The sequence below is a fragment of the Pogoniulus pusillus genome, chromosome 2, assembly GCF_015220805.1.
Source record: "Pogoniulus pusillus isolate bPogPus1 chromosome 2, bPogPus1.pri, whole genome shotgun sequence".
NCBI classification, from domain to species: Eukaryota; Metazoa; Chordata; class Aves; order Piciformes; family Lybiidae; genus Pogoniulus; species Pogoniulus pusillus.
Window position 1 is genome coordinate 32,471,233 of NC_087265.1, and position 25,826 is coordinate 32,497,058.

The 25,826-nt window shown below is 43.3% G+C and overlaps 1 protein-coding gene across 6 annotated transcripts in view; it reads right to left on the reverse strand.

Moving 5' to 3' along the window:
- The window catches only part of AGAP1 (ArfGAP with GTPase domain, ankyrin repeat and PH domain 1), a 427,786-nt gene extending 411,019 nt beyond the window's left edge, over window positions 1-16,767 (reverse strand). For all 6 annotated transcript variants that reach the window (XM_064159654.1, XM_064159634.1, XM_064159617.1 and 3 more), the window contains exon 1: window positions 16,051-16,767. In XM_064159654.1, the coding sequence (XP_064015724.1) occupies window positions 16,051-16,213 (163 nt within the window). In that variant the 5' untranslated portion in view covers window positions 16,214-16,767. The remainder of the gene's footprint in view (window positions 1-16,050) is intronic.
- Window positions 16,768-25,826: the final 9,059 nt, after the last annotated feature.

Below are 25,826 nucleotides of genomic sequence, written 5' to 3' on the forward strand. Positions count from 1 at the left end.
GTTTAAGTCCACTGTACCCATTCTTGGGTTCAGCATTTTATACTTCATTATTTCAACAAATGGCTGTTATGCACACAGGTAACAGCTCTTCTCAATCTAGATGTGATCCTCACATAACACCCACCAGACACCCTAGGAGCACAAGTGTGGCTAGTACAAATCAACTCAATGAGACAGTCATGAGGGAGTAGAGGGGTTTTATGGCATCCTGTAGTGTCCTCCGCGCACTATCCTCAGCAAAACCTGTATCCTGATCACTGTCTAGGGAATGCATTCTCCTGGGACTGGAAGGGGCTGCCCGGGGAGGTGGTGGAGTATGCTGCTGACATACTTAGCTGTGAACAGCCTTGCCATTGGCTTGATTAGCAAGGTGTGGTGGGTTGAAATTACCCCAAAAACAAAAATCACCAGACTAGCTCAGAAGGTTCTGAATTGTAAATATATGTAAAACTATTTTGTACATGTAAATTCTATTTCATACTTTCAGATTTTAAATTGCTTCTAAGTAATAGCTTCATTTTGCTTCCAAACCTTCTGAGCTAGTCTGGTGATTTTGTTTTGGGTGTAATTTCCACAAGAGGCAAGCAAGAAATTAATAGTGAGGGAATAGACTGTTCACATTCTTGTTTTTCAAAGCAAAACTCTTCCAGGAAAATGCATGTCCAAATTCACCACATTTAAATTACAGTACCTTTTCTACATATTCAAGACAGTTTCAGTCTATTGAACATAGATGTTAGCTACAACAGCATGCAATATCAGGAAAGACCAACCATGCTATACACAGACCCTTTGCAAGTCCCACAATGTGGACTGCAGCCTCTGCATTAGCATTAACACCTGCATCCAAGCTGAACAGTTCTGCGCCAGCTCCAATATTCACACACAGTCACATTCAAAACCATTTATACAGCTGGTTTAGTATCTGATTATAGAATGGTTAATACCACAGCTTTGCTGGTCTTGTTTTAAAAAGATCTAATCCCATCTGTAATTGCATCTCCTTATCAGCATTTGATTTACCTAATGTGTCACCACTGAAGAGCTTTTATCAAATATTACCATTCACCTAGTAAGCAATATTCCCATTTGCTGAGTAGAGATTGAGCATCAAAGCTAGACAAAACCAGCTGCAGAGTGCCAGATAATTCATGAGAAATATATCAACACTAGACAGTAGCTGAGGTTCCTCTGATAGCACCTTTCACTGAAATCAAGGACTGCCTAGCAACTTCTAAAATGCTTCACTTCAGTATCACTTTCAAGATGATGATTTTCATATACAAGTTTCTATGAAGCATGTGGCTCGTTCTCAGTAACCCATCATATTTACATACTAATTTACAGAAACAAATCTGAAACAATGCCAGTAAGGTACCTTGCTCTTTACAAATCCTGGCAAAACGTCTTTTCCCCATTTATCTACTAGATCTCATTTTAAAAGCCATGGAGCAGCCAAGTTAGTAAATCAAGAAATATATGTTTGAGCTTTAATTTTAATAGTATGTCATTACCTAAGATTGAGTAATTCCTAAAGGGGCATATCTGTACTTTTTAGGTAACAGAGGTATTTTGTCTCTTGCTGTTGACAGCCACATTCAAATTACAAAGATTGGTATCTAAATGCCTTTTTTCCCCACCTCTCTCCTCCAGACTAATATCTTTCAGCTGTCTACTCTCAGAACTGATTGATGCCCGCCTGAACATGAGCCAGCAGTGTGCCTAGGTGGTCAAGAGAGCCAGTGGCATCCTGGCCTGCATCAGGAATGGTGTGGCCAGCAGGAGCAGGGAGGTCATTCTGCCCCTGTACTCTGCACTGGTTAGACCACACCTTGAGTACTGTGTTCAGTTCTGGGCCCCCCAGTTTAGGAAGGACACTGAGATGCTTGAGCGTGTCCAGAGAAGGGCGACGAGGCTGGTGAGAGGCCTTGAGCACAGCCCTATGAGGAGAGGCTGAGGGAGCTGGGATTGTTTAGCCTGGAGAAGAGGAGGCTCAGGGGTGACCTTATTGCTGTCTATAACTACCTGAAGGGTGGTTGTGGCCAGGGGGAGGTTGCTCTCTTCTCTCAGGTGGCCAGCACCAGAACAAGAGGACACAGCCTCAGGCTGTAACAGGGGAGATTTAGGCTCGAGGTGAGGAGAAAGTTCTTCACTGAGAGAGTCATTGGACGCTGGAATGGGCTGCCCGGGGAGGTAGTGGAGTCGCCGTCCCTGAGGCAGTTCAAGGCAGGGTTGGACGTGGCACTTGGTGCCGTGGTCTAGCCTTGAGCTCTGTGGTAAAGGGTTGGACTTGATGATCTGTGAGGTCTCTTCCAACCTTGGTGATACTGTGATACTGTGAACTTCCTTGCTCCTACAGGACATCTCAAATTAGAAAACTTGATATTCATTAGAAATGTCTAAAATATCTTGCAATATTAAGTTTAAGGTAGATTAACATAGATTTTGTCAAGCAACAATCTGTCAGGAACTTTAGTCTAACATGTGAAGGTACTTTGATTTCGCTTTAACACACAGTGACAGAGCCACAGTTACACAAGAGATTCTGCCCAGCTATCCCAATGACACAGCAGCCTCTACGACTCTCCGAAGTGAAGAATCACCTGTTATCCGGCCCCCTCTTGAACAGGTCTCTAAGTGAAGATAACAAGCTCTTCAGACTCCTGCATTCCATAATCTAACATTGATTCCCCTCCACACCAGCCCAGAAACACAAAAGCTTTCCAGTTCACATTAGTGTTGATGGATCTGCTGAGTAAATAAAATGACTAATATACGTTTCCCTTACCAGAATCAGAAACAGCCAATGTACCTTAACACTATTCCATGAATTACTCTCAATTTTATCCTTATGTTATACCCACTACAGTTTCTGCTGCAGAGACCAGCACATGGGCATGAATATCAATTTAAACAGCCGGTAAGATGCTTCCTTACCTAAAAATGCAGAGCCAAGCATCACACATGTTCTACCTCTACCATGTAAGTAATGGTACTGTCTCTGCTGAAAAAGGCAGGGTTGGGGTAAGCATGTTGGACATTTTTTTCCTAGAGGTTAAGAGCACCATGAAAAAAGAGCAGTAAGACCACATTAAAGCCACTGAAGTTTCCCAGCAACCTTACAGTGACTCAAACAGACCAGTGCTTAGAATAGGCACTTAGAAGCACAAAAGGGGCCCCCAATTGTTTATGTTTGCACGAAGAACACATTTAAAAAACACATAATGCTCTATTTTAAAAGGGTTTTTGTCAGATAATTTGGAAAGGATTAGCAACCCAGCAATTAGTACATGCAGTTCACATCAGCTACCACATCAATTAGCATCATAAATCAAAATAGCAACTGAATTCACTCTATTATGCAGGAAGCAAGATGTTCCAGTAAGCAAAATATTCCCGGAGAACAAATGTCTTTTTGTAGCTCCCCTGACTTCAGCTGAAATACCAGCTCTCAAATGCATTAAGCAGCTATCAAGGCAGATGCCCACTGTAAATATTTGTGCAGATAACCTGGCTGATGATGTTAGCCAGATGAGTAACTTCACTCTCAGAGGTTATGCATCCACCTATTCAGTGCATCTTTGGCCTCGAGCAAGTTGTGCCCTTTTGCTCAGCTCCACCCTACCCAAATTTATTACTTCAAGATAAGTCAATAGCAAGTTCCTTTCATCCATGAGCTAATGCACTGTTATACATCTAGATTAAATGCCACAATCTCATAGCAATGAAGTATTTTTGAAGCTTGGTTAATGCAATTTAAAATTAGAATCTTATTTTGCATGAGAGAAGTAATGAAACGAGACTAAATAGATGAGTTGCCACAGGGTACAAGAAAGAGTTTTCTACAGCTTGTTTCTACTCTTCCTTCCTGCTTTAATTTACTCAAATCCATGGGTAATACAGATTCATATTCAAGTAACAGGATTGCCAGAGAAGTGATAAATGACTGTGGGAAAGTCCCACATGCACTAAGGCTACAGCTACAGATATTGTTTCATACTCTGAGCATACCAGCAGCTCTGTTAGTTTGTACAGTTTCCTACAATGCAAAGGTGGTATGCAACACTGTCACCATCCTCTGCAGAGGGGTTAGAAGCCTGCTCAAAGACCCACAGAAATACTTCCAAATTCAAACAGCAATCCAAAACAATTCTACTAGGAGCAATGTATTTTGAAGGAAAGCTATTGGCTTCACAGTAACAGAAAAGAAAATAAGCCTGTTAAGGCTTTCACATGTATTGAGAATACCAACAAGGCTTTACTATAAAAGCATTTTACAACTCTACTACATTATTGATTTTATGTTCATGAAAGCAAAGGAATATCATTTTCCTTCACTGTCATCATCTACTGGTTTTGATAGCTGACATTTGTACCCTTGGCAATACAACCAATAACACCTTCTAACCAGAAGCAGATGGAGCCTTTAGCAAAATTAACTGCTTCATCAGAATCCTTACTATCAGATGCCCACATTTATGAAGATTTTTCCAAGCTATCATTCTAATTTCAGCGCTAAAGAATTAAATTACCCAAAGAGAAGATATACGGCCCATCTTTCTCCCAAGAATCATAGAATCAGCCAGGTTGGAAGAGACCTCCAACATCATCCAGTCCAACCTAGCACCCAGCCCTAGCCAGTCAACTAGACCAAGGCACTAAGTGCCTCATCCAGGCTTTTCTTCAATACCTTCAGGGACGGTGACTCCACCACCTCCCTGGGCAGCCCATTCCAATGCCAATCACTCTCTCTGGCAAGAACTTCCTCCTAATATCCAGCCTAGACCTCCCACAGCACAACTTGAGATTGTGTCCCCTTGTTGTGTTGCTGGTTGCCTGGGAGAAGAGACCAACCCCCACCTGGCTACAGCCTCCCTTCACGTAGTTGTAAACAGCAATGAGGTCACCCCTGAGCCTCCTCTTCTCCAGGCTAAACAACCCCCAGCTTCCTCAGCCTCTCCTCATAGGGTTTGTGTTCCAGGCCCCTCACCAGCTTTGTCGTCCTTCTCTGGACACATTCCAGCACCTCAACATCTCTCTTGAATTGAGGAGCCCAGAACTGGACACAGGACTCAAGTACAGGGGAAGAATAACCTCCCTTGTCCTACTGGCCACACTGTTCCTGATACAGGCCAGGATGCCATTGGCTCTTTTGGCCACCTGGGCACACTGCTGGCTCATCTTCAGCCTACTATCTACCAGTACCCCCAGGTACCTTTCTTCCTGGCTGCTCTCCAGCCACTCTGTCCCCAGCCTGTAGCGCTGCTTGGGGTTGTTGTAGCCAAAGTGCAGAACCATGCACTTGGCCTTGTTAAATCTCATCCCATTGGCCTCTGCCGTGTTTCATAATATGCCTCCAACAATACCTGGAATGGCAGGTATGAAGCATTACAGTTCCTCTCTAATTTTTATTTATTCCTTATTGGGCTTAACTTGTCAACTTCTTCCAGGAGCATGCCACCTTTGCCTGAAATTAAATGCCTATCCAGTCTGCAGATGGTGAAGAGCTATGCAACAATAACAGTTCCCCATGACAGATGTGTCAGTTTTTATTTAATCTTTCCACATCATAGCAGTCACTAAAGCCTAACTCATACCATGACATTAGGTCTACAAAATATGTCAACGTTCACATCTAAGAAACCAATGGCAGCTCAATTACTTGCACTATTTCAACGTTACTAAACACTTGGTTTCCAAGAGATCTTTTGCATCCTGCAGTCAATTCAACATTCAGAAAGCATCACAGGTAATTTAGTAGGCCAAGCTAATAACAAGAAGCACTGTAGCTTCCTACTGCTGTCATTGGCTTTCCCTGTCTCTTCACTGCATTAGTGTGTTGGAACAGCTGCCACAGGAAGGCCGATGACTGGATTTTTGGCTTTGTGACATGAAAATTATTATAAAGCTTCAAGCCACTCCAAGCAATTTCACTGAATGACTAATTCTGGCTGTAAAACTGTAGAAGGCGGGGGGAGGGACCATTTCAGTCACTTGCACCTGCTAACCTAGTTCAAAACCACAGATTTGCACTGGGTAAGTATAATTAAGATTATTTCCTGAGCCTGAAAGCCCCACCTGGAGACATTTCAACTTCCTGCTTTATCTATCCTTGTACAGCCTTGGACATCTCAATCTCCCTTTCCACTGAGGCTCAGTTTGGCTGGTATCTTTAAGGAAAATCACTGCTTGATGAAAAACACCATCTACTAAAACAGTGTCTGATCATTTACCACAAGACCAACCTTCTGAGAGAAGCTATAATGAAGAATTCCACACATCTTAAAGACTAAAAAAAGAGAGAAAAAGAAGATAAATAGCACTCCTTCAACATGTCCACTGAAACTTTCACAACCAAAACCAGACTGTTTTATACAAGCACAAAAATTCCTCATCTGTCCATGCATTGACCATCTTCTCTCTATTATTCAAGTATACTATGAAGGTTTCAGTTGTGTATCTTCAGTTCATGACTTCTATTATCCCAGCAATGAAGTTTCAATTGGAAATGCCTGCTAAGGATACCAGGCCTTCAGGCTTGCACTGCACCGAACACCAACTCACTCCATGGAGAAAAACAGGCTCAAACAGCACAGAATAAAGAAGCATATTGATGATTTCATTCCTGCATTCAACAGCCCTAACAGACTCTTAAGACTGGTGGGTTCGTTCTTATCACACATCAATGAGGACAAAAGTGACCCTACTCTCAAATGCAAATGCTGTCATGTGTCATTAGTAGGAAATTACATCTGCTGTCCAGTATCATACTGCAGTTACACTAAGAAGTACTATTCTGCACAAAAAGTTGGCTTTCAAAAACAACATGTTCTATTAAAAAATGCAAAACAAGTGCATTCAACTAAAGCCTAATATCTAACATATCTTTCTGCTGCATTCACTTCCCATCTTTGTACAGATTTGTGTCAGCAGCCTCCTTATTTCAGGTCCTGAGATATTTGTCTTGAATTATTGACCAAGCAACATAAATGGCCTTTGCTTGTGGTTTACAGCTAGTTAACCCAGATAACAGAGCATTTACAAAGCTAAGTGGTATACATTTACATGACTGCTGTCTGGGTACCCAGGCTACCATGCTTCTATCATACTTCCTTTAGAGAATAAAGTTGCTGCTGACATCCAAAAGACAAGGCTGTTTGGAGGCTCTCCTGAGCATGGAAAGTTTAAGCAGCAAGGTAATGGAACTCAACACATTTGTGCATTACTCTTATCTGTTTGATAAAGTAGTGAAAGTAAGGTACAGGATGTTACAAAACCTTGCTGAGTCCTCCTTCTGATTGTGTAACTGAAAAATACAGATACGGTGGTACAAGTAAGGAAAGGGTTTACTAAGAGAAAGAGCTTCAATTGCTGTTTTAGTTCAATAGAAAATGTAAGCAGAACCAAGGATTTTCCTACAGGTTCAAGTTAAACTATTGTCTGTCTTGGAAAGGGGTAAGAGTCGTTTCTGTCTTCCAGTTCCGGGTCGCTTGTGACTTTTAACTGGGGACAACTGTCTCGTATTCATTTGCTCTAAACTATAAACAGTCCTTCAACCCCTTCAGAATTTGCACCCAAAGCTTCTCAGAGATAAATACAAGCACAAGCAGTACAGCTGAAGCTATAGATGAAATTCTAGTACTCTTAATCATTTCACTAGCCTGTATTGCTCTGTAATACAGAAGGGGGAATTACCAAAACAGTCTAATCATTAAGTGTACATACATTTGCCAACTATGTAAGCAAATAACGTTACCAAACAAGACACTGAAATTACACATTTCGCATACATCAGCTCTGTGGGTTTGGTACTTGCTTCCTTAAATGGTTAACTGAAGCTTAGTTAAGCAACAAGAAAAGAAAAACTGAAGCCCAAGTCACACAGCGCATTAGAAACGCACTGCCATCTGAACACCCTTTCATTCCTACCATTATCCAGGCTCCAAATATCGTCTTAGTCAGAATCCTGAAGTGGCATTAAGGAGGTTGAAAGTGCACATATTGATTCAATAACACATCTGCTTCCATCCACTTATATTTTTAAAAAAGACAACATTAAATACTTCCAGAGGGCTCTGGATTTGCCAGCTGCCCACAATGGACTCACTACCAACAAGGGAATCATACAATCATAGAAGCAACCAGGTTGGAAGAAACCTCCAAGATCATCCAGTCCAACCTAGCACCCAGCCCTAGCCAGTCAACTAGACCATGGCACTAAGTGCCTCATCCAGTCTTTTCCTGAGCACCTCCAGGGATGGTGACTCCACCACCTCCCTGGGCAGCCCATTTCAATGGCAAATCACTCCCTCTGGGAAGAACTTCCTCCTACCATCCAGCCTATACTTTCCCCCGCCCAGCTTAAGACCGTGTCCCCTTGTTCTGTTGCTGGTTGCCTGGGAGAAAAGATCAACCCCCACCTGGCTACAATCTCCTGACAGCCCCTCAGTTTCCACTTCAGAATTAGCCAACTGAAATAAACTTTCTATGAAGTCACAGATCCCTGGTAGCCCAAATAGGTCTAAGTGAAATGGCTCTGATACCTCATTTCTAACATGAGTCACAAGATACAGGCAGCATTTACAGCCTTATTACAACAGAAGTACAAATTAATTGCAAACAGCTTCACATCAAAAGCTCTGTTAAGAGGACTAAGAAGTAGTTGAAGTTTTTTCCATATACACAGAAATTAGTGTTCCAGATTTTATGAAGTCCCGTCAAAAGTTTAACATCTCCCAAAAGTTATTTATTGCCCTGTACCCACACACTGGAAAGTCTGATTTCAGTGGAACTGTATCTTCTCACTGCATTTAAACACTGAATTTTCTAGGACAGCAACAAGGTTTGATACAGATGGCTTAAAACCCGAAACCATACAAACATGAGTGTTCCCAGGAGAGCAATAAGTATTACAAACATGTTAAGTGCCCAATAACTTGGCACAATAGGTAGTCATCTTCATTTTTTCTAGCTCTTTCATTTTAACGCTTTATATTGGATTCTCTAAGTATGCCCACATCTCTTGTATGCCCACATCTCTTGTATGCCCACATCTCTTGTATGCCCACATCTCTTGTATGCCCACATCTCTTGTATGCCCACATCTCTTGTATGCCCACATCTCTTGTCCTGGGAGCCCAGAAGCTGAGTACTCCAAGTGGCCTCAGCAGCACCAAAGCAGGAATTTCTATTTTTGAAGCAAAACAAGCAAGCAAAATCAAACCAAAAAGCACACCCCACCATGGCCAGGCATGAGGAACGGGACCCCAGTAACCAGGGCAAAATGCTCTCCTGCACAGGAGCTGACACAGCGCACAACACTGATGTTCTTGGCTTGGACAGAAAGTCTACCAGTATTGTCCCCAAGCCAAACTGGAGTAAGCCTCCTGCTGCTCACAGCTGGTGCCACAGTATTTGGAATCTTTACCCTTACCCTTCTGTTTTGGCTCATGCCTGGGTACTGGCCCTTGAGGGGCACCTGCTCAACCTTACCAGGGGGCTCCACATAAATACAATTTTATGGCTGTTATCTCTAAGTTCTTACGGTACAGAATTCCCAGAAGTCTTTAAATCAGAAATTAGCAGCATTTAACAACTTGTCCACATCTGTCACTGTCTGCTCAATCAGTTCATCATAGGAGGACAAGCGAGTATACATAAAAGAAGTTTGGTCACACTCCCTGTGTAAGTGACATGAAGTACAAGCAGTGCTTAAAAGTAGTCAAGGACAAAAATCCAACAGTATTACAGGAGATAAATCTCTTATTCCCACAAACATTAGAATGATCAAAACTATTTCATGCAATACTTTCTCTCTTAGACTAGGGAAACTTTATCCCCTACAAATCACTTCAGATGTTTTCCACAAATGATGCTAAGCCATGTGTATGAAGGTCAGAACACAAATTCAACATAACAGATGAAAATCATAGAAACATGTTTGCAATGCACAGCAGAAGGTCACACAGCTGAGATGCAACTGTGCTCTCTGTTTCAGCTAAGATTTTTGGAGCTTACCTCACCTTTTCTCCAAAGATTTGCCAAAGAAAAATCAACACTGCCATTTACCTTGCTTATTCATAAGGACAAAAATCAATTTCCAGTTGTGATGCAGTGAAGAACAAAGTAGTCTGAGAAGTCCTTCATTTGCCTGGCACTATTCCTATCTCCCTTGTTCTCAAAAACGTGTTGGGGGGAAGACAATTTCACTTAACTTTCAGATTATAGTATGTTTGTAATTTATGAATTACAATGTATTTTTCTCCACAAGACCAAAGAATCCTATCACTTTCTTCAGGTGGTAAAATTAAGACAGACTATGTGTCCCTCAAGTGTCAGATACTATACCCTATCAAAAAAACCAGTCTTTTGCAGACATGTCACCTTTAGGAAACTGCAACTGTCACTGCAGCCTTAGCAAAGTGCAGGGCATAACATAAACACAACAACTGACTCTGAGGTGTATTTTGTTTTCCCAAGTATCCAACATCAGCCAAAGCAAATCAAATGTCTAAGCTGCTGCACTGTTTACTGCCCCTTCTTCTTGGGGGGTAGAACTCCTTTGCCAGTTTAAATAGAAATAAAACAAGCAATCTGTGTACACAACAGCATTAACTCTTATTCCAGCATTACTGCATGCTGCTTTAAACTAATCCCACAAAGCAAATGGTGGGAGAAGCCTGGCACACTCCCTGAAAAACCTAAAGCCTTGCAACACATTTGTTCCAGCACCACTGGTTGATCCACAGCATGTCTCCTTTGCCTCAGAGAGGAAGAAGAGTTATTCTTAGAAGTTAACGGTTTAAGGCTTTCCTCTTGGTGTGTAACTTACATGCTCTCACTCAAAAACATCTGGTATTTAATCATGTAAGTTCTTCTAAAAATAGAAATGTAGGATATAACTTAAATGCTAGAAAGCAGAGTCACTTGAACTTGAAATAAGACACTCAAGTAACTGAAGATATGAATATCAAGCCAAACTTGTTTCACTACACAAGTATAGCAGTGTTTGAATTTTCTTGGTCACTCCTATACTGAAATCTATGACAGTCCAAGGAAAAACATCTTTCCCTTTTGATACTACCCACCAAAACATCCTGCATTCCATCACCTTGCCTGTGCGGAGGGTCTACAGGCAGCAAGACAGAACCACAGCAGAAAAATGCTACCTTTTAGCTAGACTGACACACAGCTTGGCTCAAAGTTGCACCTGCACAGCCAGCAGAGAAAGGCAGTAAGAAACTTGTTCCAGACACAATGCAGTCATTCTTAAAAGCAATGACTGCTACCCAAGTCAATACCTCTTGTGCATATATGCAAGCACAGAGTTCATCCAAGATGCACTTACACTGAACTATACTAACATTGATGTACTGAAATAATGCAACATATACCCAAATTCCCATCCTCATGAGCCTGAATTGCACAGAGGTGCCCAAGTGCTGGATCTCCTAAGTCTGCTTCAACAGACTAAGAAAAATGAGTGACTGCTATTAAGCTTTCAGAGTGATTATTACTGTTTCCAAGCTGCAACTTGGTGTATCTCTGTGCCAAGTCTTGCACTACAATCAGCTTTTGCTCCATGTTGTGAGCTATTTGTATACCTGCAGGAAGGTTCACATTGAAGAGGAGGCTAGTATACAGCAGTGATTCACCCTCTTACCACAAAGCTAGCAAGTTAAAGAAAAGTCAGGTAATAATGATGCTCTTCCCACAGAGAGTTAAGGAAGCTTGATCACTGTCAGGGCACATCATTTTCATATCAACAGAAGAGAGCAGGCACATCAAGAAGGAAAAAATGCTCTAGTCTTACATCTCACAGCAGCAAACAATGTTTTTACAATACATTAATTTTTCAACTCCTCTCTTTGATAGTAATACAAGTGTTAAAATACTATCATTACCTCAACTCCAAAACCGAGTGTTAAGTTCTGTAAGATGTAGTCCTACAATAGCATTGCCTCCTCAACATACACAATGCCAGGTAGCAAAGATAAAGGGCTCCAAGAATAGAATGGCCACAACAGGTAATAACACCAATGCAGATTGTCAGTTCATGACAGATGCCTCTAGCACATTTGCACTTTCAGAGGTTTAGTTGCACTCTTGATCACTATTTTCAAGAAACAGTACTTTTAGAAGTGACTGAAGAGGAAAAAAGTATAATGCAGTGTTATGCTTTCTATCATTTTCTCCCACCCACTCACTCTCCCAGTGCATCAGGATCTTTGCACTGCCCTAACAAGTAATTTCCAATCTATAGATCTCACATTGTCCCCAACACTTAAGCCCTTAATAACTATAATTTCAGAAGTCACACTGGCATTCACAAAACACTTTCAAACACTTTCTTTTAAATCAGAAAAGTTAGACTTGAAATCAGAAAATGTTCTGGAACATGGTAGTTCATAACTGAATAATGTCCAGTCAGACATCTATAAGAACTAAAGCAAGGACATTTCCTTAGATTGACAAATCAATCAAAGTCAGTTTTTCCTATTCCTTTAGAGGAAGGGAATTTAAAGAAAAGGCAATGCACAGACTGCAAAGGACTTCTTCATGTTACTCACAAGACATACTGCAACAGGTTTCTTAAGCCTCATCACTATGCTTTGTTTTACTAATTCGAGACACTATCCTAGTGAAGAAAATCTGCTCCAACCCCACAGTGAAGCAGAATCTGTTCTGGCTGGCTTGCCACTGGGCAAAAGGACAGTAAGCTATTTCAGATGTTCAATACTTGCTGCATTAGCATCTGTTAGTAATAAGAACATTAGCAAAAGTAGTTTTACAGACTGTTAGCCAAGATGACACTGACATTTTAAATTGTTTCAAAAATCCCTTCATGAAGGATTAGAAATTAAAATTTTCACCATCTTCCCTTGGATTTGCATCTTAAAGTTCTATTACCATATAAAGCTGCTCTCATTCTAGATGACAGAAACTGGAGCTGACATATTTAGCCATGACCTACCCCTACCTAACTACTCACACATCTTGAGACCATTGCACCTTGAAAACCCATGATGTTTCCAGCAATGACTGCTGAAGTTCATTCATGTTCTCTTTTCCCCATCCCTCAGCAAACATATCTAAGACCTGTTTAATACTGAAGAAGTACCAATGCATCTGCTGCTGTAAGTGAGCTTCTGAACCACAGAATATGTGAAGATAACTTTTATTGCAGTCCATACTCTAAATGACAGCATGTAAAATTCCCTGGCTACTTAAAATGAATTTCATACAAAGAGAACAGCATGGAAGTGCACACTTCTAAACTATTGATTCTTAGCAGTTTTATCCACAGAGGACAAACTAATGAACTCATATCACGTGGAATTGTTTTACCCAGTATCACATCTCACTCACAATAACAGAAGAAAAGAAAGCTCTGCAAAAAAATATCTTAGTCACAATTTAGGACTCGGGTAAGGAATGTTTAGGAGTTAGTCTCTCCAGATTACATACAACTTGTGTATTTGAACATAAAGAACTGATACTGCTGAAAGCAGTTTTAATTTCACATTATTTCTACAGTCTTTGGTCCAGCATGCCCAGCTGCTCCTAATACAGAAGTTAAAACATAAAAAGGAGGGTTTACAGTGCAAATAAAATCTAAAGTGTTGAGAAGACAGCGCCACACTGTATTGAAAACTGAGAATAAGTAATGGTCTCTCCACTGAAGTCTCAAATTGCTTTAGATTCTAACAATAGTCCCCTCCAGACCTGTCAAACCTCTTTTGAGCAGGTACCTATTGTTTGAGTTGTTGAAGGAGCACATGTTAGAGTTATGGTTTAAAGCAACCTGAACTAATGAGATTATATTCCTTTCTCAAAAGGGTACAGTTCTCCTTCCACTGGAGAAAACTGAGCAAAACGTTACTTAATATTTTTCTCATGTTGGCCACATGACCATTTATCACTGTCAGTAAAAAGCTAAGTATCTGAAACTCAGAAGCATTTGTCATTTAGAGAGTGTCATTGTCACAACCAACTCCGCAGCAGAATTGCAAAGCAACAGCCACAAAACAAATTAGCATTTCTATGTTCTTCCTACATGCAACATGGCCTTACTTTGTAAGTTCAAAACGTGGTTATCAGTGAGAAACACATAAAGGATGTTTACAAAAAAAATCAGCCCACTGGAGTTGTAACCTAAAGGGCACAGGGGTTTTTGATATATGCCAATTTAGTATTAAAGAGTTAGCTCAAAAGCCCTCGGAAAAGACTTAAGCCACACATTTTTCTAGAGAAATCTTTCCCCTGATTCAGATCTACTGGTTTCATGACTCAATGTCCAATGCAATTTGACAGCAAATTCTCTAAGAAAATTTTACTCATCGGCTCTGTTTTTGAAACACAGATTTGCAAGCTGCTATTTTGGTTATAACGTCTTTGTGATTGACAAGTGAACTGAGCTACAGTTAGGTAACGCAAATCATTAATACATGAAAAGACTAACACAAGTCCCGTGCTGTGAAGAGAACTACATGCAGAGTTTCACATCCTCCTCTACTTCAACACAAACTTGGCTGCATCACCACGTTCCAAGCATCCTATCCAAGAAATGTATCTGTACCACATAAACATTTATTAATTGCACATAAACATGCATTAATTGCCACTGAAAAAATGTGTTCTGCTGAAGGCATCATTTATGCTGCAGAAGCCCAAATACCCACCTCGCTGAGAAATGAACCACGGTGCCCGTGTCCCATCCTTTCTGCATTTATGTTAGTAAGTTTCCATCTCTCCAGCAAAAGAGGCGGGCAAAGACGAAGAGACAACTCGGACTCCCAGAAGCTGACTGCCACACACAATCATTTCAATAAAGTGACTAATACTACAGAGAATATCACAAAACTCTACCACATACTTAGATGCAGAGACATAGCTGGAGACTTTAATAAGTGACAGGCACTGCCAGTCTCGGTGACTGGCTGTATGAGACACTAAAGAGAGGTTTTGCACCCTCCCCCCAAAATGTTAATGGCATTAAACGTTATGTCTGTCTATTCAAGCTGCACTGTTTAAGAGTCAGGCGGATAATGCAGTCTTTCAAGTGACAATCTCAACAGCAGCTTTTCCATCAGGAGTTTTTTTATTGCATATAATTTAAGGACAAGATAGGCCAACACCACAAGGTGGTTTTAAGCAGCTCTCTATTTCAGCTGCTGTCCATCAGCCTCCGCTGGCTTGAATCCCTTCCAAAAGGGTGGCAGATGATTTCAATTGCAAAAGCACACAATGCACAGTTTTAAGTTTTCATGCAAAATAACTGAAAATTTTCCTAAAATCTCTGCAAACACTATGTGCTCTTTTTAACTCCAATGGCAGTTAATAAAAATACCTCCGGATTTTGCAACAGCAACGGAGGAGGGTTTTTATCCCTGATTTTGCACATCCTAAGCAGTTCAGAAGTCTCCGTATCGCTCCTTCGGGGACAGATGCACATAAACCTAAGCTTTGAAAACTGTCATCTCCATCTTGCCTTCAAAGCTGCCTCCACACCGCTGTACCGGCAGCCCACCACTCTGGGATCCAACCGCGCAGCTTGTTTACCCACTCAACACCGCTAAACCAGAACCCGTACTTCAGACGTCTCCGTCAGAAACTGCACGGAGCACTTAAGAAAATCTCATTTTCTCCAACCCTTCTGCAGGCAAGACGAGCATCATCCTCCCCACCGTAAGCTAGCCCTAACGACAACGCTGCTCTGCCTGCACAGCAGCCGCCAAGTAGCAAAACAACTTCCCTTCCCAGCCGCGCTCCCGAGAAACCCAGCTCCCGTTTGGCTGCAAAACAAATCCCCACTCCGAGGGACCACCCCAGGCATCCAGCACAGGGAAACTGATGGGCACCAGACCGAGACACCCCCACACCGCTCCGAAAACCTGTGCCAGGGGGAGATGAAGGAGGGGACGACAGTCTAGAGAGTGCGGGCACCTGCTCCCAAGGAGTCCAACGAACGGCTCGGGCTTTGCGGGAAGAAGGGAAGCGAACCCCCCACCGTCTGTCCCTCTCCCCGCCGCGCCGGAGCGGCCGGCTCACCTTCGATGGCGATGACATGTTCGCGGATTTGGTTCTGCAGCACCGGCTCCTCCACCCGCTCCAGAAGCTCGTAGATGGAGTAGATGTTGGGATGCACCGATTCGAAGCGCTGTATCTCGGCCCGGATGGCTGCCGAGTTGGCCAGCTGCTGTTGGTAGTTCATGGCGCGGCCGCTCCCCTCCGCCACCGCCGTCGCTCGCTCCGACCCGGTGCCGCCGCCTTTCCCCTGCTCTCCCCTCACCGAGACACCCGCGCAGGCCGACGGGCGGCGGGGGGAGGCGGGCCGCGCAGGGTGCGAGCCCCGGCCGCCGCTGCCTCACTCACCGGACCCCCCCCCCGCCGCCCGCTCCGGGCCGGGTCGGTAGCAGCCCTTCGCTTCGTAGCCCGCAAGGGGCGCCGCCGTCGCTCTTCGTCCGCTGTCACTTCATCACGGCGGCAGGGCAGAGCAAGCCGGCCGCCCCCGGCCCCATGGAGGGCGGCACCGCGAAGGGTTGAGCCGGTGAGCTTCCGACCGGACCCCGCCGCCGCCGCAACTCCAAGGCAGCAGCTGGTCGCGGTCCCGTCCCGCCACTCACCGCGGGAGCGCGCGCGCCAGCAGCCAATGGCCGCCCCTCGTCAGCCTCGCGCCCCCGGCCCAGCCTGGCTCTGCCGCTCAATGGCGGCGGCAGCGCACGCGGCCCCGCTCCCACCGGGACGCCGCCAACGCCGCCCCCTCCTCCCGTGTGCCCCCCCGCGCGTCCTTCTCCGATGCCCGCTTCACGCTCACGCAGGCCCCGCCCCGCGTGACGTCATCGCGCATGTCGCTAGCCACGCCCCACGCTCCTCCCGCCCACCCTTGCCGCTCGGCATGCTGGGAAATGTAGTCCCGGGGACCGGCGGCACGTCTGAGGGACTGTGCTCCCGCCCTGCGGTGTGCTGTCTCCGTCGCCTGTTCCCAAGGTCACCGTCTACTCAGCTGCCCCTGCGGGATATCCAGAGCGCAGTGCGCGACCAGTGGGTGGTCTTGTGCTTCTGGCAGCCGCTTCTCCCCACGGGCAAGTGGCGGAGCCCCTCCGTGTTGGGGGACTGGCCGCGACGTGGGCCGTCTGCAGCTTTCAGGGCCTGGCGGCGGGTAGGCCACTAACCACGAGCCTGGGCATAGCTCCCTGGATCCGCACACCGTTACCGAGCTCCACACGACCGCCGGAGCCCTGAAAACGTTTAAATCAGGAAGCCTGTGCTTCAAGTGTTCTATCGAAATTGGTGACAAGGCGAGCGGTCGCTGTGGCTGTGGAGGGGCTAATGAGGCACTCACTGTGCAGGTCCTACAGCTGCAAGCTGCCACCCCTCACTGGAGTGAGGCCTAGCAAGCCTTGTCAGGACCCCAGCCAAAGGCACGACAGCGATGAGCACGGCAGCATGATCAGTCAAACAGCCAGAAGAGTCAGAAGTATCTGTTTACTCCTGACACATCATCGTGTAATGAAGTGTTGCTATCATTAACAAGCGTTATTAACAATGCCATTTGTAAGTGAGCTTCACGCAGTTAGGCATTCACCTCAACGAATCCAGTTTTGGGGTCAGTATTTTATGGAGTTAAGCTGCCAAGCTGTAAAACACAGAGCAAACAGGAAACAGTTCAGCATAAGGACACATTGGTAAGCCTCAGGAAAACGATATCCACCTGTTCTGCTGACGTGTGCCATAGCAGTGAGTAGAACAACATCAACTGAAAAACAAAGATCAATTAAAAAAAAACCACCAAAATTAAACTAAATGTCATTACTTAGATACACAGCTCTTACCTAACATGGCTGAGAGGCAGCTATGCTCCTTTCTGCATGCAGTTGTTCACATTGTTACCTGCAACTACCTTTTTTGTTTCTTCAACATTTATTTGACGTGGTTTTGATTTTGGTTTTTGAGTAATCTTTGTCTTGAGTGTATGGTAATGTCTTGAGCTTGGTAATGTTGGTCCTAAAGACAAAACAGAGAAAGGCTTGTGAAAGCTTAATGCATTTATCAAACTCATTGATCTGTATCAAGAAATTCAATGTGCTTTGTTTCGTTCCTATTTAGGAAGATCTGGGATTGTAACTGATGGGGATTGTTTGATCCTTAAGGTAGAAGTAGCTGGTCTGCTACTGTAACTGAATTCTTAACTCAAACAGCTTAAGAGAAAGAAGTTTCCTAAACTTGGTGGCAAGAGGAAGAATGAGAGTACCCTAAAAAACTGCTAAATTGTATTGTGAGCAGTAGCACTTAGTGTTAGACGTTTGTTCTCTGGATTATCTTTAAACACTCTGTGCAAGTCTTCCTTTTAAACCCATGGTGACCCGACAGAGAAGAGAGGAGGATACTGGGAGATCCTTCAGTTAATGGAGGGAGTTGTGCTTTTGTCAGTCTTCTCAAAGTGAATTCTGCCCCATAAAACATAAGCTATAGCTACGGTAAGCAGTTGCTACCTGTTTATACCATACACACAGTAACTAGTATCTGATATTTAATAGTTTCAGTAACACATGTGCATTAAACTTCTGGATGTAATGGCTGAAGTTAAAGAAAAAATATACAAACAAATGAAACACCAAACAAACAAAAAAGAGGCATAAAAAAACAAACAAACCCCACACTCACCCTAAAAAAAAACAAACCAAACAAAAAAAAAAAAAACACTCCAACTGTCATGGAATCACAGAATGATAGGGGTTAGAAGGGATCTCTGGAGATCATCTAGTCCAGTCCTCCTTGCAAAAGCAAAGTTGCCTAGAGCAGGTTGCCCAGGATTGAGATGTCCAGGTAGATTTTGAATCTCTCCAGAGACAGACTCCATAATGTCTCTGGGCAACCTCTTCCACTGTGCTGTCACCCTCAAAGCAAAGGTTTTCCTCCCCATCAGATGGACTTTTCTGTGTTCCAGTTTGTGCCCATTGGCCCTTGCCCTGTGGCTGGGAATCACTAGAAAGAGTCTGGTCCCACCCTCTTCACCTCTGCTCTTTAGGTGTTGATAAGCTGGGTCAGTTCCTGAGAATTCCACCAGAAATACTTTGGAGTTGTTAGTTCCCAATGGGAACACGAAGTGGGAACGCAGTAGAAGAGATGGAGAACTTGACATGGTTGCTTGTCACCACATACCCTGGGTGTCAGCAATGTGGAGTGGTCTCAGTAGTGACTTCTGTCCTTCTGCAGAGGGGAGAGGCTGCAACTAGTGAAAGTGAGATGATTGCTTCAGTTACTGAAGAGAGTGTATTATTTAATTTTCCCATTACAGTCACCAGGTAGTGATATCCTGAACTCAAGCTGAGGGACTAAAGTTTTCTCAGCACTGGTTGCTATCTACTGCAAGAATTGTGTTCTGCTCACTTGAACAGTTGGTTGTAGATACCTATGTTCTCTTCCCTCTTCCTTCTTAACAGAAATTAGTATAATTTTTATTAGATTTCTTCTTATTATTTTCTTATCCCAGTAGGAAACTCCTGGATGAACAAAGCAAAAAATGACAAATAAACAAAAAGACAAAGCAGGAGGAATCTAGAGCCATAGAATTGTTTTGGTTGGAAAGGACCTTGAAAATTATCAAGTCCAATGATAAATAAGATCTCTGCTTCCACTACTGAGTGCCACTCAGGATAGTAATTACAATAAAAACTCCTGAAATGAGGAGTTTTGCTTTCATTTACTGTAAACTGTTTGAATAACCTAATGGCATGTAGAAAGCTCATAAATGAAAGTTGTAGTTCCCCCTTTTCATCCCTCTCCTTGCTCTGGAGCAGCATCTCACATAAATTACCTTTCAAAAAAAAAAAAAAAAAAGCCAAAATGAGCACCTGTGTGGGGCTCTTTCTGTTGCTGCCACATAGTTTGTGTTCTTTCAGCTCAAAAATTCATGGCAGGTGAAGATGTGGAAAGCAACTGCCAGAATGGTCTCAACAGCAAATGAATGCAACTGCTATGCACAAATAAGAGGAGCATTAAGCCCCTGTGTTAATATAAAGCCTTTTTTGTAACACTCTAATCCTTAGTCCTTTTGTGAAGCTTTTGCTACCATGAGTTTTTGCTCATAATAGCTTTTATGTAAGATTTGTGAAATTAAAGCAAAATCTAAGCTACTGTTGCAGCTTACATAGATTTCGCATATAAGGCAGCAGTAACAATAGTGTTTTCCTGTGCTTGCAGCTGAGATTAGCCCAAAATGCTGCTTGTGATGCACAGAGAGATGCTGGATCTCTCTCTTCCGTATTAGACTCTGTTATAGAGAGTCTGGCATGTGAAGTGCTCCATCAACCTCTCGTGTGAATTGGCAAAGAGAATTACTTTGGCGCTACTGCTGTGAGCACTATGAATTAAGTTTTGTTTTTATTTGGGCTGATACTCCTCTAACTTGGGCACTTGACAGCTTTTTTGGGTCCGCTTTTGTCAAAGCTAAGATAACCACTGAAACTGCTGCTTGTCTCTGAATGTGGGGAATTTATGAAATTCAGACCACTTCTACAAGGGCTGATGGACTTTAACTGAAGCAATGCAGAGTGTTCCCTGCCCCAGCTTAGGTTAGCCTTCTGTCACTTGTTCTCCCTTCCGAAGGTGAAAGCTTTCCAAGGGTGAAGTTTCCCCTTGCACCATGTTCCCACACAGTTGGTTCTGTGCTTAGGTCTGTAACAAAGTTCCATCTGTGCTGGCCTCCTCCTCCTTGCCATCTGGCAAATCCACTCATTGCCGTGCCTACAGAAAGCTAAATCAGATACTTTCATTCTGATTTCAGTAACTTATTCCTGGAAGGTATTCAGTGACTGAAAAGCAGCATTGGATCAACATTTCAGACAGCTCCAGCTCCTAGCAGATGACTGTGCTTATCCATTTCATGCTATTCGCAGTCTGTCCACCATGGCCTAATTCTACAGGAAGTGTAGGAAAGAATTTTGAAGATATGCAGTTGATGAACTTGGACTTAAGGCATATGGGCAATTAATTTTTTAGTTTGGAACTGATACAAATGTGTTAGTAAAAACAAATGGCAGAGTCTGACCTTAATGAAAGCAGGATTGTAGAGAAGTTCCACAGATAAGTTGCAGGCAGGGAGTCACAGTCCATTAAGCTGATTTTTGGAAATGCACATCTCGGAAATTCTGAATTCTGATGGATTTCATTTAAACATTTGCTGATACCTCCCTGTAATCCTTTGTGACAACACAGTGGAGCGTGCCTTTCTGACTGCTGAAATGTGAGTTAAGCAGGAATAGCTTTTAGTTACTAAAGTAGTAGCTGAAATGTTGACTAGGGAGAAAAAAAAAAATAGTTGAAGCTTCCTGTCCTGATCTGTGACAGGATTTAATATAGATACACTCAAAAGTCACAGAGAACTAGACACAAAGGCTTATTTCCAGAGCTGGCAGAGAAAGAGATTAGCTGAGAAAACAGAGAACGTAGTGATTCCTTGACCATCCAAGAGAAGCTGCAAGAGAATTCTACCTGATAGGTGCAAACAGCATTTCACTTAACTTGGGCTGTTTCAGTGCCTGTTCATGACCTTAAACCTTGGCTGTTCATGTGATTACAGTTGGTGTGAGCACTGTTTTGTTTAGGGTGCAGGCTGTGTCTGGAAAAACACAGGAGACAGTGTGTTAGAGATGTGTCTTTGTGCCTACTAATACTGACATTGCCATAAAGGCTGAAATCAAACCCATATGGAAAACAGATATGGAAACATCAAGTTTTTCTACATTATCTTTTTCATGCTCTGGAGTGAAATGTCAGTATAAAAACTTAAGTAGGGTAAGCTTCCTCTGAAAACAAGCTGGGGTGAAACTGTTATTTTGCTGGGTAAAGATGTGGGTCAGTCAGTTACTATTACAGAGTGATTAGACTGCTCAAGAGGCTTTGAAACAAATGTAACTAATGAATTAACCTCATTCAGCGAGTGTGAAATCTGTTCTAGGAGAAATGCCAACTAGTTCAAACAATACTAATTATGGAGTAGCAACAACAAGCAATTGTTGAAGCTGTAGCTCATTCCTTAGCGTTTCTGTCATAACTGGGAAAATGCTGCACTGTATCAAATCTGCTTGGAAAAAAAATGTGGGGTGGCAAAAGCAACCTGCATTTCTGAAGGTGGGAGAACAGATCAAATATCTTACAGGGACAAATTAGCCTACTTTAAGGGACTTCTGCTTCGAAGTGAACTCCATAGTAACATTCTGCTGCAGAGTAATGAACTAGCAATAGCTAAATGTATTCACCACAGGGAAAAGCTTCCTGGAGCCACCCCTCAATATTAGCTCCAGGGACCTGGATTTTCACTAGCCTGAAATTTTCTGAAATGATAAAATGAACCATCACTTAAACTGCTCATGTTTTGAGTCCTTGATAATCTAAGTTTCACAGAAAATACATTTACAGTATTTGCAGAATTACAGAACTGGTATATTTGTTAAATCACAGACATCGTTCAGATCTGAAGTTGTGTTATAGCTTTGCTCAGGCTGATAATCAAAGAATCAGAGAGTGTTAGGGACTGAAAGAGACCTTGAAAGATCATCTAGTCCAATCCCCCTACCAGAGCAGGATCACCTATACCAGACCACACTAGAACACCATATCTAACCAGTTTTCAATCCACATGCTCCTTTTTCCCCTCAAATCCTAGAGCACCTGGGCTGGGCTCTGTTAGAGTCTCCTCCCACCCCAGGTGTGGCCACTTTGACTCCCTACCCACTCCCCTTTTTGATCCCCTCCAGGAAGGGCAGAAATTCCAAGATGTGTGCATCTGGGTAGAAGGATTCTTCTTCTATCATCACTGTTGTGTCCTCACGTGGCATACCCGTTGAATGGGGAGAGGAGGACATCATCCATGGTTGCTGATTGGGTTGCCTTAGTGGGGCTGAGCATGGTATTTTAGCTGGCTGAGGATCTTGCCCCGGGCTCTAGCATGTGTGCAAAAATGGTGGAGCAGGAGCTGTTTAGGTAGAGTGAGGGGGCAGAAGGGGCTGCTTTGTGAAGATGAGGGGTGGTAGGGGGGGGAGTAGGAGCTGCTTGGGGGAGGCAAAGGGTGGTAGGGGAGCAGGACCTGCTTGGGGAGGTGAGTGGTATTTGTCTGTTTAAGCTCTAAGGAGAGACTTTAAATGTTTGCAGTGAAAATAATGGCTATTTCTTCAGAAGAAAGGCAGACAGTTTGAAGTCCTAGGTTCTACCCATGCTATCCAAATCTTAGACAACTTCATTTTGGCAAAAGCTTGAATCATATGCAGTAAAAATAAATGCTCAACTGCAGGTTATGTGATGTGAGTACCCCTGAGTCAGGGCTCAACAAAACCTCTGAATTTTATACCAGCATGAATCCAGCAACAGCTTCATATATCAGTTCCAGGATACTCAGCATTTTATTGAGCTCTTATCATGGCTAAATGTGATTACAACAGAAAGTGTCTCCAAGCTGCTGTTACTTTCTTGATAAAGAATCAATATTTGATTCACCATATAATTCCATGTTAAGCTTGGATCTCCTTTCAGCTGTGGTGTGCTGACAGGGCTTTACAAATTATGGAAAACTGTAGGTCACCTGTCACCTTTGGACTTTCAGACAGATGCTATTGATTTAATGCAGAAAAATCCACAAAAGATGTCACACTAGAGTGCTTCCAATGACTCTTCTAGAACAATTATCTCAGTTTTTAATAACATGTTCTATGCGTAACACCACAGCATCCAATGATACAGAATGAAGAAACAGGAAAAGAAATTGATGCAGTAAAGTCAAACCAACTAGTTCTGTCTAAAATATGAGCTGGACACTAGGCTACAAGGACTTATAGGTTAACTTAGTTAACTATTTCGGAAGATCATGACTCCAGGACATACCTGTTGCTGAGATACACCCCAGCGTGGAGTGTGATTTGTATTAGGAGGGGTGTGGCCAGTAGGTCAAGAAAGGTTTTCCTCCCCCTCTACACTACTGAGGCCACATGTGGAATATTGTGCTCAGTTCTGTACCCCTTAGTTCAAGAAGGACAGGGAGCTGCTTGAATGAGTCAAGCACAGAGTTTATAAGATGCTGAAGAGAGTGGAACATCTCCCTTATGAGGGAAGGCTGAAGGAGCTGAGTCTCTTTAGCCTGAAGAAGACGAGACAGAGGTGACCTTGATGTTTATAAATATGTGAAGGGTGAGTGTCAGGAGAACAGAGCCAAGCTTTGTGATGTCCTGTCATTGGACAGGGGGTGCAAGCTGGAATATAGGAGGTTTAATGTGAACATAAGGAAAGACTTTTTCACTGTCAGAGTGACAGAACACTGGAATAGGCTGCCCGGGGGGTTGTGGAGTCTCCCTCTCTGGAGAGATTTGAAACTCATCTAGGTATCTTCCTGTGTGACCTACTCTAGGTGATTTTGCTCTGGCAGGTGGACTGGGTTTGATCTTCTGAGGTCCCATCCAACCCTCAATGTTGTACGACTACTGAAAGTCTAAAGAGCTTCCTTACATTTCAGCTGTGAAATCCTGTTCACTTTGCCCTTGACATCTGTGTGTGCCATGGTGCTGCTTCTGAACACTAACATCAGGAAAACAGCCATCAGTAGGCTGTAGCTGAAGGAGAGAGTAGCAGGCACTTGAACATAGCTGTGCAATAGGCTACCTGGCCAAGAAGAGCAGTGTTGTCAGGCAACACTAAATTCTGTGTAAAGACATGGTAGCTCTGTAGAATTGCTCACCTTTTTGCTTGTGCCTTCAGCATAGCTCAGGACTCCCAGCAGCAACATCTGGAGTACAGCCCTGCTGCTTGCTGCAAACAGGTCTGGCCATGTACCAAAGGCTGCCATTCTACTGGTGGTGTTTATTCATGTGCGAGCTTGACATCAGCGTAACTTGAAATTGCCTTTCTTTAGAACCTGCCCCTCAAAATCAGTGATATTTAGCTGATGTAGTAGCTCCAGTCCCTCAGCTTCCCCATATGGAAAAACTCCCATGGAATGACTTGCTTCCTGTAGCAACACAGTCAACCCTTTGTCCCCAGTGGACAGTATTCATGAATGCTACACTGTATCAGAAATGGGTCCCCAAAGGGCTGCCATTTAGGACAGTCACCACAGAATCTGTTGGGATTTTCTATTTGTCTGTGTTTTTTCTTTGACCTGCTTAATAGCTCACTGATAATAACTCACATTTTTGCAGCTCAAGGAGTGACATGGCAGAGACAGGGCTCCTGTGGCCTGCACTGCAGTATAGCCTGTAGAAAGATCCTGGCAGGAATTCCCTGGAAAGGGTCTGGTAGTCACTGCTTGTATACATCTCCTTGTATGCCCGCTTTCTGTAGCTGTAGTTTCCTCATAAAGGCACAAGAAAATCCCATGGGCTATTTTCCTAGAGACAAGGAAGGGCTTCTGGCAGACTTCCACTATCGCATTTTGCTTATGGTTTGACCACATTTGTCTGACCTAGTTCTGTTCATAAACTCGGCTTAATGGTGGAGTCCTGGAAATGTTCCCAGCTGCTAAAGCCAGGCTACTCCCTCTGCAGTAATTAATTGCAGTTCAAAAGCCCTTCACCAGCTATGCATCGTAACATTAACATAAAAAAACATGTTTTCTAGGATCCTAAGCTATGAACAAGCTTCTTATAGTGGTGAGACTTACATTCAATATCACAAGAGCACTATGGGACCCTGCTCATCAGTTGTTTGCTGCTAAGTACATATTGAACTGGAAAGTCTCTTTCCTGTGCACTCATTACAGAATTGTTATCACAGAATAAAATGAATCTTTGGATTGTTTTCACTAAGCTGGGTGTGATTTTTCCAGTCTAGTGTAACTT